The sequence below is a fragment of the Eubalaena glacialis genome, chromosome 19 (assembly GCF_028564815.1).
Source record: "Eubalaena glacialis isolate mEubGla1 chromosome 19, mEubGla1.1.hap2.+ XY, whole genome shotgun sequence".
Lineage (NCBI taxonomy): Eukaryota > Metazoa > Chordata > Mammalia > Artiodactyla > Balaenidae > Eubalaena > Eubalaena glacialis.
In genome coordinates, this window is record NC_083734.1 from 47,890,913 (window position 1) to 47,906,710 (window position 15,798).

A 15,798-nucleotide genomic window follows, 5' to 3' on the forward strand; every position below is an offset into this window, starting at 1 on the left:
TGAGCAGCAAATGTCTGGACCTTGGGCAGTGTTCACAGAGCACATCAGGATGGGGAGGGGAAGGAGTCCTTTCTCCCTGTTTGTTAGTTTGGAAAGGAGAGAGTGAGGCACGGAAGGTTAGGTGTGGATGGTCTTGAAACTTCACAGGTCAAAAGGAATTCCCATGTAAGCTTGCATCGGAGAGTCCTGGGAATTGGGAAGAGGAAGGTCATTGTTACACCAGCCCAGGACTAAGTGGCTCCCTGTCTCTGGCGAGCTCCTGCGGGGCCTCCTCCGTGCCCACCAGCAAGAAGAGGTGGGAAAGCACATGTGGGTCCACACCTGGCTCTATCTACTTGCAGCGTCCTCAGGATAAAAACCAAGAGTAAAGCACTAAGTTCCAAAAAAGGGAGTTGGACCCAGGAGTTGTTGCTCATGCCACTCAAGATAGGGAAGGTCTCAAATATTATTTATTTATTTTTATTTTTAAAAATAAATTTATTTATTATTTTTATTTATTTTTGGCTGCGTTGGGTCTTTGTTGCTGCACGTGGGCTTTCTCTGGTTGCGGCAAGCGGGGGCTACTCTTTGTTGTGGTGCGCGGGCTTCTCATTGCAGTGGCTTCTCTTGTTGTGGAGCACGAGCTCTAGGCGCATGGGCTTCAGTAGTTGTGGCACACGGGCTCAGTAGTTGTGGCGCGCAGGGGCTAGAGCACAGGCTCAGTAGTTGTGGCGCAGGGGCTCAGTTGCTCCGCGGCATGTGGGATCTTCCCGTACCAGGGCTCGAACCCGTGTCCCCTGCATTGGCAGGTGGATTCTCAACCACTGCGCCACCAAGGAAGCCCATCAAATATTATTTATTTTTATCAGGACCAAACTGGATTCTGCCTGATCTGAGGAAAAAACCCTGACTGCAGGTCATTTTAAATGCCTTCTTAGTCTCTGCAACTCATGAAATAGTGGTTTTCCACATCAGTCAGCTGTCTGGATTCAACCCCCCACACTCATACATCACAAAGCAAAAAATAACAAAATTAAAACAAACCAAACCCCCAACCCTTGTTTCATTTCCTTGGAAAACAGTCCAGGTTCAAGGTCTAGTCTGAGCAGGGAATGTCTCCTCTCCTGATCTGTTTCTAGACTGGCAGGGGGGCAAAGTCCCTTTTCCTCTTCTCCGTGACGGGGGATCGCACAGAGCTCCAGAGAGAAATGTCCGCCAAGGAGCAGAGCTGGACCCAGGGCTCCCGTGGCCATGACCTCCCTGGAGTTCAGTGCTCATGATGGGCAGTGGCTACTGTCGGGCACTGGGGTAGGAAGATGATTAAGAACGGATCCCAGAGACCCACACACAAACCACTAGCCATAGTAAAACACAATAAATGCTCTTTTGCAGTAGGAATAAAGTGTTTCAGCTGCACAGAGAAAGAAGGGAGAGGGAGAAGCTTTGGTGATTCTCAAAATGGTTCCCAGGCCTGCAGCAGGAGTGTCACCCAGAAGTTGTTAGAAACGCAAATGCAGGCCCAGCCCAGACCCACAGAGTCAGAAGCACCGGGGGTGAGGCCCAGCAAGGTGTGTTGGAAGACACCCCCCAGGCGTTTCTGGTGTGAGCCAAAATTTGAGAGTCATGAAGGGGCTGGCAAACTGCCTATTTTTGCAAATAAACTTTAACTGGAACACGGCCACAGTCATTCAATTACGTATCATCTGTGGCTATCTTCCTGCCGTGCTGGCAGGGTGAGACTCGTAACAGAGACAACATGGCCTGCAAAACCTAAAATATTTACTGTCTGGGCGTTATGGGGGGTGGGCGATGGGGGAATTGCTGCCCCCAAGGAGGCGGGTGGAGACACCTGAATCCCCCTTCTGTGGCTGGTGCTGCTAGGGCCTCTGCAGTCATGCTTCAGTCAGCTCAGTGCTGGGACCCAGCTCTAGTCTGGGGACTTACCGAAAACACTAAACAGTCCATTTTAAGTGTGAAAGATATAAAGAAGCCCCCGGTTACTGACCCCCTGTTGTGCTCAGTGCTGTGCTTGATGCTTTATGGGCCTAAATCCACCCTCTAAGATGGGCATTGTATCCCCCTTTTACAGAAGTGGAAGGTGAGGCTGGGAAGATGAAGTAACCAGCTCAAGTTCATGGAGCCCAGGAGAGGAGAGCTTGGACTGGACCCTGGATCAGCTTTGCTCCCAGCTCAGGCTCTCTGCCTCACACCTACCACCTCTGTTTTCCCAATTATAAGATGGAAACTCCCTCAGTGGGCAACGGGGGCAGCTCTCAGGAATCTGTTAACGTAACAAGCACAATTTTCATACTTTTTCCAGTGGGGAGATGAGTCACCAGGGGCTGAAGAACCCAACCCAGGCCTACATCCTGGGGGTGTCCAATCCTATGGGGAGCACGGCAAGGGGAGGGCAGGAGATGTAGGACCCACAAGGACACAGGACCAGCTCTCACCTGTTCTAGCCAAATGGGGCAGGTGGGAGCATGCAAATGCTGAATCAGTGCCAGGTGGGATGCAGCCTCTGGGCAGTGTGACCACCAAAGGCTTCCCAGTGCAGCCCCTTCCCCACATTCCAATCCCACAGGTCCTTCTGTCCAGCTCCTGGATTGTCAGTGTGGAGGTATGTATAAGGGGCGCCCCAGGGAAGAAGGACTTGGTAACTTAGGTGAGTCTTGTATCTGTGGGAGAAGAAAAGAACCTATCAGGGTATTTCCTGCTCTGATACAGGAGTGGAACGGACCAGCTGGTCAATAAAATGCTAAGCCAGTAATCAGATTGGGGAACCTGTTACTATGTGATATTGCAACATCGATGCCGGTGATTGAAACAGCAAAAGTAAAATCTTGCCCTGCTACCATTTAAGAAACGTGGGAGCTAAAACACCACTGTCTGGGTGGCTAAAACAGTGACCAAGAAAGTCTGTCCCCCACGCACATACACAGTATCTATTTTGGCTTCCAAATATTTTGTTAGAATAGGAAGATAAAAAACATTCTTAACAGACAGAAGAGCTTGGTTTGTCAGGCAAAAGTTAAAACCTCTGAAGAAAGCAAGCATTTTGAGAAGACTAGTGATAAACTGCTTTCTCTCGTCAAACAAATCAATGACATTTAATTAAACAAGCATCATTGGAGTGTCTTCTGCATGCCAGACACCACACTAATCTTTCTGGACCTCGGTTACCTCATCCCATCCTCACATCAGCTCTAAGGGGCAGGTCATGTGAGCAGCCCCATTTTACGGGGGGGGCGGGGGGTTCAGGCGGAGGGGAGGACACTTGGCTGAGTGTCACCCAGCATGCACGGCAGAGCTGAGTTTTGAACGCAGGGCTTGTGACGCTGCGTCTTATATACCTTTCAGAGCGTCACATTTACTCTGCAACTAAAAACTAAATCTGGACAAAGCACAGGGAGACCAGGGAAACACAATAGCCAGAGTCTGTGGATGGCTTCACATTGAGGTAGTATTTATTAGGGCAGTGGTTCTTGGACCTGATGGAACCACACTCCCATTGACAAGGGCTGCTGGGCTGCTGCGTGAATGGGCAGTGTAGGCTGCAGATCGTGTGCAGGGCCAGCTGTACTGTCACCGTCTTTCCCTGTTGCTTAAACTATTGTTTTAGGGAAAACTTGCCTTGAAAGAATAATTCTGTTTTGCATTTACATGTCACTTTTTTTTCCCCCTAAATTTCAGAAGACTTTATTGTGTTAACTGACTTAATCCTTAGAGCAATGCTGGGAGGAGAACAGGTGTTAGTTCCCGGTTTGAGAGAGGAGGAAATTGAAGTAACTTTCTGAAAGTCTTATGCTAATGAATATTAAAGCAGAGTCTCAAACATGAGGCCTCACCAAGATACCTGCAAAACCAGAGAACAAAACTTGGAAGACTCCACGGTGATGGAGGAGATCAACTACCTACAAAGCAGCAGCTTTGGCTAAAAATGGGTTATCCAAATTTCCAAGAAAATGTAAGCCTATATATACATTGTGGTTTCAGAAGAGGAGAGTCCAAGAGAGGGGAGTCTAAAAAGCAGGGCTCTGGTGTAATTTCATGAGAGGGACAGACCCAGCATCCTGTTCCTTTAGAAGACAGGGCACTATTTCGAGGAATTGGGAACAGCAGCTGAACACAGCTGTGCGCGGTGGCGCCATTAAGGCCATCCCCTTGCCCTTGCTCACCGAGGAGCCTTCCGAGCAGCTATCCTGGGATCAGCGTCTGTGGGTCAAATGTTGCCGCTTGGCAGTAACATTCCCCTTTTGAAATGAACAAGTTGGCATCCAGGGTTGTGAACGAGTTGGCACACAGGGTTGTGTACCATTCTCAGCATTTTGATGAGGTTCTTCCCAAACTGGATTAACTCTGGGGCCAGGGGAACCCGAAGACCTGAGAACCAGATCCTGTGTGATGGTGAGTTGTTGTTTTTTTTTTTTTTTTTAATTAATTAATTTATTTTTGGCTGCTCTGGGTCTTCATCTCTGTGCGAGGGCTTTCTCTAGTTGCGGCGAGCGGGGGCCACTCCTCATCGCGGTGTGCGGGCCTCTCACTGTCGTGGCCTCTCTTGTTGCGGAGCACAGACTCCAGACGCGCAGGTTCAGTAGTTGTGGCTCACGGGCTTAGTTGCTCCGCGGCATGTGGGATCCTCCCAGACCAGGGCTCGAACCCGTGTCCCCTGCATTGGCAGGCAGACTCTCAACCACTGTGCCACCAGGGAAGCCCTGACGGTGAGTTTGATAAGAGTCTTTCCTAAGTGACTAACCAGCTGCCCACATCCACACCTTCAGAGGAGGCGGAAACTAATGGCCAGGGAGGAAAGCTGTGAAACACAATAAATACGGGGTAATGAAGCCAGAAGCCAGAAGGAGGTGACGGAAAGTTAGTGTTAACTGAAGCAAACTGAAGGAGCGGGTGGAACCTGGAGTCAGCCAGGAGGGGCAGGATTGAGCGCTGCGCGCCCTGGCCCCAGCCTAACCCTGCGTGGCGGGGCAGAGGGCACCGGTCCTGGAGCCAGACCGCCTTTCAGAGAACTCCCTCACCTCCTCTCCACTTTCTCCTCCTCCTCTGTATGGTGGGCCTCCCTCAAGGTTGAAAGGATTAAAGGTGATAATGAACATGCTCTCATTCCAGTGCCTGCCCCATAAATGCTCAATAAATGCTTTTTGTTATAATCCCTGCCCTTTGGGATCAGGCATTAAACGCAGGCTCAAGACACTGAATCTCACTGCAGCATAAAGCACCTTATTATGTCGAAACCTTGGTGAAACTGTGGCCTACACCTGTGCCCGGCTCAGCAGCAGGCATCTGCTCACCCTGTCGCGCAAGGCCCAGAAGGCCCAGAGAGACGCTGCAGCTTTGCCTGACAAGTCATCCTGCTGCAAACACACCAGTTCTGGCCCCAGGCCATTTTCACTCACTGTTCTCTTTGCCTGGAAGGCTCTTCCCCCAGACGGTGACAAGGTTTGCACCTTCGTTTCAGACGTCACGTTATCAGAGAACAGCTGTGCCTGACCTACCTCCCTATATAAAGTAGCATCCCTGCCACCACTGGGGTCTAGCACTCTATCCTCGTACCCTGCTTTCTATTTCTCCATGACACTCAGCCCCTCTGACGTATAGTTTTGTGTTTTTTGTCTGTTTCTCTCACCGGCATGCACCTGAGAGCAAGGATTTGGTTTTGGGATTTGCTCTTTTTATTTATTTTTGTTTTGTTTTTTTCTTCCAGTTTTATTGAGATATAACTGACCTACAGCACTGTATAGGTTTAAGGTGTACAGCAATAATGACTTACGTACATCATGAAATGATTGTCACAGTAAGTTTAGTGAACAGCCACCATCGCATATAGATACAAAATTAAAGAAGTAGAAAAAAATTTTTTCTTTTTTTACAATTTATTTATTTTATTTATTTATTTTTGGCTGCGTTGGGTCTTTGTTGCTGCATGCGGGCTTTCTCTAGTTGCGGCGAGCGAGGGCTCCTCTTCGTTGCGGTGCACGGGCTTCTCACTGCGGTGGCTTCTCTTGTTGCGGAGCACGGGCTCAGTAGTTGTGGCACGTGGGCTCAGTAGTTGTGGCTCATCGGGCTCTAGAGCGCAGGCTCAGTAGTTGTGGCGCGTGGGCTTAGTTGCTCCGCGGCATGGGGGATCTTCCCGGACCAGGGCTCGAACCCGTGTCCCCTGCATTGGCAGGGAGATTCTTAACCACTGCGCCACCAAGGAAGCCCAAAAAATTGTTTTTCTTGTGATGAAATGGTCTTTCTTTTCAAACTGCCCTCCTCACTTATTTCTACTCAAAAGCCTAGCATGGTTGTCTCTTGAAACGGCCTGGAGGTTCTTCTCACTCTATCATGGAAACAGCCACTTGCCAGCTCCGTATCATTATCACACATATGCAAGATAGGACACATTCCGTGCAATGCAGTAACATGTGGCCACACCTGCTAAGTGTCTGGTGAAAGTGTTCCAGGTAGAGGGATAGTAAGTGCAAAGGCCCTGAGGCCAGTGAGGCTGGAGTGGAGGTGCTGGGGATAAGGGTGTAAGAGAGGATGATTCCACGGTTTTTGACATAAGTAATGAAAGAATGGAAATGACATTTTCTAACATGAGTTAGGTAGGGGGAGGAGCAGGTTTTGGATGTAAGTTTTATGATGCTTTCAGGTTGGAAGCACCTGGCAGGAATCCGGCAGTAAGCCAGGTGCTTTACATACATTATCTCCACTGCACGGATAAGGAAATCGAGGCTCCAGAAGTCATGTGTCCTTGGGTCTCAGAACATGTATGTAGAAGGGCTGGGATTTGAATCCAAGCTGCTTCTGCAAGGGTTTGTCACCCTGAGAAGCACTGCTCACTGAAGAAAGAGCTGGGAGAGGACTACTTGCCTGCAGTTGGAAGAGTCGAGTATTTTGCATAAGGTGAACTCAGATCTCCTTTCCAAATTCTGCAATACCAGGACACAGAAGGCCCTTCTGTAGTTGGACTGGTACGTTTAGGGCCAATAAAAGGAAGCACCACATCACAAGAGGGCTGGGGCTGCCATCCCTTTGGCCTCAGCAAGGTGGCTGGCAAATCCATTTCCACGGCTATTCAGGCTGTCACATGATGCCAGAACAGTGGAATGAAATGTGGAAGATTCGATTGAGGTTATTATCATGGGTTACACTCCAATTTTTCATATTTTTAAAGATTTGCTCACTGTACTTACAAAGCATTCACATAAAGCATTCACTAATGTAACAGACAAGCCTTCAGAGCCTTGAAATCCAGTGTGGGCTGCAGACCCGCAGCAACAGCATCACCTGGGGCTGTCAGAAATGCAGACTCTCAGGCCCTATCCCAGATGCATTTTGGCAAGATGCCCAAGGGATACGTATGCTTGGTCCAATTTGCGAAGTCCTGGCCTAGAGCAGGGGCTGACTAACTTTTCTGTAAAGGACCAGATAGTAAACATTTTAGGCTTTGCCTGCCTGTCACAACTACTCAATTCTGCCATTTGTAGCGCAAAATCAGCCACAGACTGTATGTAAAGGAATTAGTGTGGCTGTGTTCTAATGAAACTTTATTAATGGACACCAAAATTAGTTTATGTAATTTTCACGTCACAAAATACTATTATTCTTTTGATTTTCTTTCAGCCATTAAAAATAAAACTCATTCTAAACTCAGAGGCTATACAACGTCCATCTTCTGACTTGTCTTTCTGGGCTGACCATGCCCAAGGCCACTAGCCGAATGATCCCCTTCTTTCTTCTCTGTGGGCTTGTTGGGCCCCCTTTCCCTCATGACCTGTGTCACTGTGTCTAAAGGTTGATTACTTAAGCCTAATATGAAAGGTCAATGGAAGAACTAAGATTTATAAAATACACTTTGCCAGCTTCCACAAATGCAGTGTGTTTGCTGTTGTTCCCTATCTTAACGTTTTCTGAGAAAGACCAAAATGGAGGATTCAATAGCTCAGGGGAGGGGGCTTGTTACTTTTCAGGGGCATTTATTCTCTTTGCTCCTCTACTTGTCTATTTTACATTTCAGCTGCTGGGAAGAAGGAACACATAATTCAGGGAAGACAAGTATTAAAAAGTAACATTTGGGGAGGGAGTTGAAAGAGGAAATTAAAGAAGGGAGGTACTCTCCAGGAGAATAAGAATATTGTTCCAGCATCACTGGGCTGTGGGGAAGAATGCATGACGATAAAGAAAGTAAACTGTGTCAAGGAGACTTGCTCAGGAAGGCTTTCTGAAGCAAGCTGGGCAAAAGGAGGGTATGAAAAACATAGAGATAGGGGAGAGATTGGCAGAGAATCTTAGGCAGGCTGAGATCTGAATTTCTTTCATCTATAGTGCATTTTCATGGCAACCAGATGCTTTTCCACTTTGTTAGGAATGGGGAGAAGGGAGGAAATAACACTGACCAAATGCCTACTGTATGTCAGGCACAGTTACAAGGCATTTCCTATCACTATTTCAACTTTAAGTAAAGCCACTCATGGGATTAGGTGTGCTGGCCACAGTTTTCAGATGAGGAACCTGACAGGTGAAGAGATGGGGTTAGGACCTAGTTCTTTCCAACCACCAGTGCCCTGACGTTCTACATTGCCCTGCCTACCAGAATTTATAGTGGAAATATTGCCTTCACAAAATTTGTTATTTCTTCTCACCATTAGAAACCCTCAATTCTCCAGGATGGGGGAAGAACATAGACCAGATGACTTTTACATTTTTCTCTACTTACCCCCCCCCAAAATAAAATGTAATGCTTTTTTTTGTAATGCCTTCTTTAAAGAGACATCAAGTCCTTTTTCTGTTATGAAGAAAACAGCCCCACAAACAACTCAGTACATTGGCAGCCTGGTTTCCGAAGTTAAACTGTGTGCTGCTAACCAATCTGATGACAAATGTCTACATCCTTGGTAGAAATGTGGTTTGGGGACCATTTATTTAGGGATTAGTCTGTCAGGCATACACATTATCTCATTTCATCCTCCAACAGTCCTGTCAGGTTTTTAACACCATTTGATGGATAAAGAAACTGAGGCTTAGAGAAGTTAAATATCTTGCCTAAGGCCACACAGCTGGTAAGAGGCAGGGCCAAGATGAAAACCAGGGCCCTTGACTAGGAAGTTTGTCCTCTTAGCCACCACACTGCAGGCCCCTTCTAGAAAAGGTGCACGTAAGGTCCCCTGCTCAGTAATATATGCCAGGTGGTGGACATTATGAAACATTTAAGAAGATGCTGGACATTCATTAGTGTGGTACAGGTGAAAGGGCAAAAGAGTGCTTACAACTACTTTAGTTTTTCCCAGTGTCTTTCTCAAAACACCTCTCCCATGAGTACCTGAAACCACCAACCAGCCAACAAAAAACCAGGGTGGTGGTTCCAAACATCAAATAGGCAACCACTGAATACCCTGATCCTCCCGCCTGGAGATTGTCATATGCCTATTGTACATTTTAGGCTCTAAGTAGTACTGAAATAAAGGATTCCACTTAACTTTAACCTAGAGTTTCCCGAGGTCCAATGTACATCTACTCCCTTTAAAGCACTTAACCTATCGAGATGTGCAGAGCACAGCTTGGGGAACACCAGCGCCCTGGTCCTCTCTGTGACTATGAACATGAACCTGGAGGACTTGTCACACACTGAAGGCAGGAAGGACCGGATGATCAACGTGCACATCTAGATGAATCCATGTTTGAGCCTTCTGAAGCTGATGGGAATTGGGCCTTTGCATGGGGAGTGTCACCATTTGCCAGTCTATGACAAGTTGAGTCTCACAAAGTTGCCCTGTGAGCAAACACAATTAGTTAATTTATTTCTGGCCACGGGGCATGTGGGATCTTAGTTCCCCGACCAGGGATCGAACCCGAGCCCCCTGCATTGGAAGCAGTCTTAACCACTGAACTGCCAGGGAAGTCCCAGTAAACACACTTTAAACAAGTTGGTTCATGAACCCAAGGTTAAATCACATTGTGAGAACCATCTGACAACAACAGAGCTTATTTTGAAATTATCCATCTATTGTTCTTTTTCCTTACTGTTGATATTTGATATTTTCATTTATATGATGCTTATAAACAGAAGCACCTCATTTTTGTGGTAAGCAAATTCATTAAATTCCTATGAGCAATTCCTGTTGGGATGAGTGTTAAATGTGGAGTGGGGCTGTGAACAGACCTATGGCAGTGTAAGTTCTTTGACGTGCAGAGGAAAACGCACTAGGCAAAGTGAAACTAAAAATCTCATCTTTTCCTGTATTTCAGTAACTACTTTTATTTTTTAAAAAATAATTACCTCAGGGACTTCCCCAAGTGGTCCAGTGGTTAAGACTCCGTGCTCCCAATGCAGGGGGCACGGGTTTGATCCCTGGTTGGGGGAACTAAGATCTCCCATGCCGCATGGTGCGGCCAAAAAAAAAAATTAGCTCAAAAAATGGAATCATAGCCTTATTATTATCTTATTATCCTCTAATCCAAACTCCTTCACAGATGAGGTTGGTGAAACTTGAAAGGTTAGGTAACTGGTCCATGCAGCTTGTCTGTGAAAGAGCTGGCTGGAACTCAGCTCCAACTCTGTCCGGTGTTCTTCCTTTTAAACTCTTCTCATTTGAGACATTTCAGTGTCATTTTAAGGAGTTACTTTTTTGATCATTTGCTATAATGACAGAGCTTGCCTCACTTGCTTTTCGAGTTGTAGGGGAAGGTACTCTTGGTACTCCTGCTCTCTTGATGGTCCTTCACCTTGCCCTTTTTCCTACCCTCCTCTGCCTGGAACTTGCTCTCCCCCTCCCCTTCAAACATTGTTATCTTTGGAAATACATGTGTGCACAGGGTCCAACCTGGCTGGGTTCGAAGCAAGGTGACTCTTGGTTGAATGGAGTTTTTCCACAGTGCTTGAATTTGTCCAAGGCTTTGGAAGGCTGGGCAACTAACAAAAAGTAAACTGCCATCCTTTGCCCTTCCAGCAGGTCTGTGTTCCATTAATACAGGATGAATTAAGAATAAGGAAGAAAGAAAGGCAGAAACGCCACTTGAAGTACTTGCCTAGCCCCTGGAAAAGTTCAAGGCTCTTGTTCATTATCTGAATTTTTCCCAAGTGATTTATTTGCCTGTAGTCCTTAAGTCATCTTCACACATCTGATCAAGGCGGCATCAAAGGAAAATAAAAAGTTGGGTATTTGCGTTGAAGTCAGTGTCCTGGCTCATAGAAGTCCGTGGAGAATGTGATTTTTTCTCCGGTGCTGGGTGATCAAAATGGGAGGCTTTTTCTGTGCAGGAAGCCCTCCTAGCTGCGGGAGCTACTGCACCCTTTCACATTTCCCATTCCTCAGCAGACACTGAGGGGCAGGCCTGTTTTCTCCGTTCTAGCCCTTACCCTCCGAGCCCCCTAAGTACCCAGGAGGGCCTTGTTTTTAATCAAAGGTTGAAATGGAACCTCCCCCCGGGGGCACCGAGAGAGTCCCTTTGGGGCAGCATCCTGGTGGGGGTGGGGACTCAGCCTTGATCCCAGAGGACCTCTTGTCCCTGGAGACGTCCTGCCAACCAGGTACGTGGAGGTGAAGCGCTGTCCGCTTTCCAAGGCGGCTTGGATTTGGGGAGTGGGAGGGTGAGTTTGGAGAGTGGCGGGGCGTGGGAGCCAGCCAACACGGGTGGGCACAGCCAACTCACTAACTGGGCGTCTCCGGGGAAGTTCGGGCGGGGTTCGCCGGCTCACGGGTTTTCTTCCTCAAAAATCCATCTTGGGCAGAGCAACCCCACTTCTCACCCAAACTCGTGGAGACCAGTGATTAGGCTGGCGCGGGGTTCGACGAGGCGGATCGGGGAAGCGCCCGGCCCCGGGGGCGAGGCCCCTCTAGCTCCGGTCCGCGACCCAGGGCGCCGGCCCAACCTCCTCGGCTGGGGCCGGTCCCGCGGGGCGAGGGCCGATTTTACGGAGGCAGCAGTGGGGGCTCCGGAGCTCCGGACCGGTCCGACCTCTCCTCGCGTCGCTGCCGGTCCACCGGCGCCGCCCGTCCGCCCGCCCTCCCTCAGCCTCCCGGCAAGGCGGCGGCCTCCTCAGCCGGCGCGGGGTCCCCTGGTTAACCCCTGCCCGCCAGCCCGGCCGCTGATTGGAGGAGGCGGGGCGCCGGGGCAGCGGGGACCCCCCCCCACCTTCCTCGTCCCCTCCCCCTCCTCCCCCACTGTCGGCTCTTCCCCCACCCCCACTGGACCCCCCCTGCCTCCCAGCCGTGCAAATCTCGCGAGGAAACACGCGGTTTCACTAGTGTGTTTACACCGATCACTACTAATCCGGACCGAACCGATCCGGATTAAGGGGCCGGAGGCGGGTCCTGGGCACCAGCGGTTCCGACCCCCCCGCCCTCCACGCCGCACCCGAGTGGCCCCTAGCCGAGTGGGCCCCCACCTCCCGGCCGGGCCTGGGCCCTTCTGTGCCTCCCTTGGCCTTTGTCCGGCGCCAGGAGACCGGTCCCGCGCCCCCCGCGGCCGCCCGGGCCCGGGCCCGCGTCGGGCGCCTGGCTCTGTACGCGAGCCCGGGGATCTGCGGCCTCCGAGGCCCCCCTCCCCCGCCCGCCCTCTCGTGGAGCCCGGCGCCGGCGGCGGCTGCCCGGGCGGGGGGTTGCGGTGCTCAGGAGAGGCCCCGGCTCCGCCCCGGGCCTGCCCAGGGGGAGAGCAGAGCGGTCCTCAGCCGGGTCGGGTCGGGGCCCCTCCCGGGAGGAGCGTGGAGCGGCGGCAGCGGCGGCAGCAGGTGAGAGGCTGAGCCCCGAGCGGGGGAGGGCGCCGGGCCTGAGGCATTAACCGTCCGGGCGACCCCCTCGGCTGAGGAGGCTGCGGCCCGGGCCCACACGGGGGCCGGCGCCGGGCCGCAGCTCCTCGGCTCTGAGGCGGGAGGGGCTTTCCGAGGGCTGCGGGTCGCTGAGGGGCCGGGCCGAAGATGGGGGAGGCCCAGGCGGCCCTGGCCTGGGAGTGGGGCCGGCGGCCGGCGGGGAGAGGGGGGCGCCCGGGCAGCTGGAGGCCCCGGCAGCTTCCCGGGCGCCCCCGAGAGCTGGCCCGCCCTCCCTCCGTGACAGGTGGGCCTGGAGTTGGGGAAAGTTTGGAGCCGGCGGGAGGCGAGGGGCGCCGGGACCAGGCCCCATCGGTCCTGCTTCCTGGCTGTGGGCTACAGGGAGGATCCCAGTCTAAGGCCCTGCTGGAATGGAACAGAGTGGATCTTTCCTTAACATGAGTTGACATTAAATGGAATAACCGCTGGGGCGTCATTTTCCGGGCCAGGCCTGAGGATGGAGGTTTAGGAAACGTGCCGAGAGACCCTGGGTCTTGAAGGGAGGTTGCAACCTCTGCCATTCCGGCCTCGATTAGGGCAGGGCGAGACGCGAGGAAGGCCACTTAGGGAAACACTCTCTCAATCTCTTTTCTTCTTCTTTTTTTCTTTCCTTTTTCTTTTTTAAGATGCCTTTGTACCCTTCCGAGAATTTCCTAATTCCCTCTGTAACCTGCACTTGTCTGTGTGGGTGAAACTTTAATTTGCCACCCTTTCATTCCCCTTTGCCCCAGGCTCTCAAACCAGGAAGGGAAATGAAACTGGAGGACTTTGTAGGGGTTGTTACTGGAAATTGTGGAGGTGTTAGATTGCAGAGGAGCATGGTTCATTCATGTTTTCAGTGAACTTTTAAATCATGCCAATCATTCCAATAACTATTTAATAATATGTTCAGAGGGGTTCTATGTAATGGTATATGCACCTCTTCTACTTTTAATATTGGGGAGGTTTCCAATGGGTTCTGCAAGAGTTGATCTCTTGCAAACGATGGAGGTATTTGCTGAGAGTAGCCTGTGCATTAATTGGTCGTGGAAGGAGTTTAAAAATGGTGTCCTCCTGCCCCTCCCTGCTTGGAAGGAGTGCTAAAAGCAGATGTCTAGAGAAACCTACTGCTCCAGGGAGTGGCAGAGAAAGATTTTGTAAAGGGATGGTTATGGAGCTATACTAATTTCCTGAGTGAATGCCGGTTGATGGTTTTACCATGGGTTCTCTATTAAATTTGAAGTAATTCCTTTTTTCATGAGCTACTATCTGCTCCTCAGAGCAAGGAGGCATATAATAGCATTATTTTAAGTTATTAGTAGCTTCTGATTCATGCTGTATTTTTTTTTTTTTTTTGGCTGCATTGGGTCTTCGTTGCTGCGTGTGGGCTTTCTCTAGTTGTGGTGAGCGGGGGGTTACTCATTGCCGTGGCTTATCTTGTTGCGGAGCACGGGCTCTGGGCGCGCGGGCTTCAGTAGTTGTGGCACACAGGCTCAGTAGTTGTGGCTCGCGGGCTCTAGAGTGCAGGCTCAGTAGTTGTGGCGCACGGGCTTAGTTGCTCCGCGGCATGTGGGATCTTCACGGACCAGGGCTCGAACCCGTGTCCCCTGTATTGGCAGGCAGATTCTCAACCACTGCTCAGAAGAGGACTTTTGAGCCACTTTATAACTTTAAATGTATTACTGTTTGATGCAGCACATTGTAGTTTATTACTTGTATGCCATATTTATTTGAGGTTTACCTGTACGTGACCATTCGGTGAAATAATTACTCTGAGTTTTGTTATATTTAAAAATCGGTTCCTCATGTTTTAGCTTTTATGGTCTCACAGGTACTTTTTCTTTTTCAGTAGAAATGATGGAAGAATTGCATAGCCTGGACCCCCGACGGCAGGAATTATTAGAGGCCAGGTTTACTGGAGTTGGTGTTAGTAAGGTGAGTAAAATGATGATAACAAACACTGCTTAGAGTCTAATGTAAACACATTTAAAAACAAAGAGCAATTTGGGTGGATCATACAGATACACTGAAGGGGAGACGATTTGGCTTATGGTTCCAATGAACTTTTAAGTCCTACCAGTTGTTCCAGTCATTTAACAGTATGCTTGAAGGTACTCTCTATGGGAGGATATACTTCTTTTTACCCTCTAATATGGGAGAGGTTTCCCATGGGTCTGTTGCAAGGATGTTAACAGGACGTGTATATAGATTCTATGCCACATTTTGTCAAAGCTCAGCCACTCAGAAAAAACTGTTAATGAAAAGGTATTGGCATAGCTTCATTACGCTGGACTTTCTGGATAGCTATATGTATGTAGAGTTTTGAAAAATCTGCCTCTGCTAAGTCTGTCAGGTCTCCAAATCTGCAGTTCAGCAGATTCCTCCTGGTTGTACCCCGAGACTGCTTTTTCTCTCCTTCTGTTTTTCCTTCTTGTTCATTCTTTATTTTGTTCCAGGAGCATAAAATAAGATCAGGCCTCATTAATGGGTGGGTGTTAAGTTAAGCAGTGTTATGGCTTCCTATGCACTGTTACATACCTGCTACCTCACCCCCCTCTACTCTCATAGGATGGATTTAGTACAAAATGTAAAACAGATTTATGATTTTAATACAATATATAAAATATATTTGTGATGTTTTATTTAAAATCTTCACCAATCCAAGATGTTGCTTCCTTGGGCTTGAGACTCGAGAATTTTTGATCTTTGACTTCATGTGATACATTCCTTCCTGTGCTTTTCAAGAAATCTTATTTCTCATGGTGACTTAGATCTTAGTCTCATGCTTTGGTCAGTAGCTTCTTAATTTTTATTTATTTATTTATTTAGGCTGTGTTGGGTCTTTGTTGCTGCACGCGGGCTTTCTCTAGTTGCCGCGAGCGAGGGTTACTCTTCGTTGCGGTGCGCGGGCTTCTCATTGCAGTGGCTTCTCATTGCGGTGGCTTCTCTTGTTGCGGAGCACGGGCTCTAGGCGTGCGGGCTGCAGTAGTTGTGGCACTTGGGCTCAGTAGTTGTGGCTCGTGGGCTCTAGAGAG

General features: G+C 49.4%; 1 protein-coding gene across 6 annotated transcripts in view; it reads left to right on the top strand.

Annotated features, from left to right (window-relative positions):
* The first annotated feature begins 12,387 nt into the window (after positions 1-12,387).
* TLK2 (tousled like kinase 2) overlaps positions 12,388-15,798 on the top strand; it is a 104,805-nt gene continuing 101,394 nt past the window's right edge. For 4 of the 6 annotated variants that reach the window (XM_061174869.1, XM_061174870.1, XM_061174868.1 and 1 more), the window contains exons 1-2: positions 12,636-12,709; positions 14,613-14,698. In XM_061174869.1, coding sequence (XP_061030852.1) covers positions 14,618-14,698 — 81 coding nt within the window. In that variant the 5' untranslated portion in view covers positions 12,636-12,709; positions 14,613-14,617. Of the gene's footprint in view, positions 12,710-14,612; positions 14,699-15,798 lie in introns of all 6 variants that reach the window. The other 2 variants (XM_061174871.1, XM_061174872.1) reach the window with 2 other exon arrangements.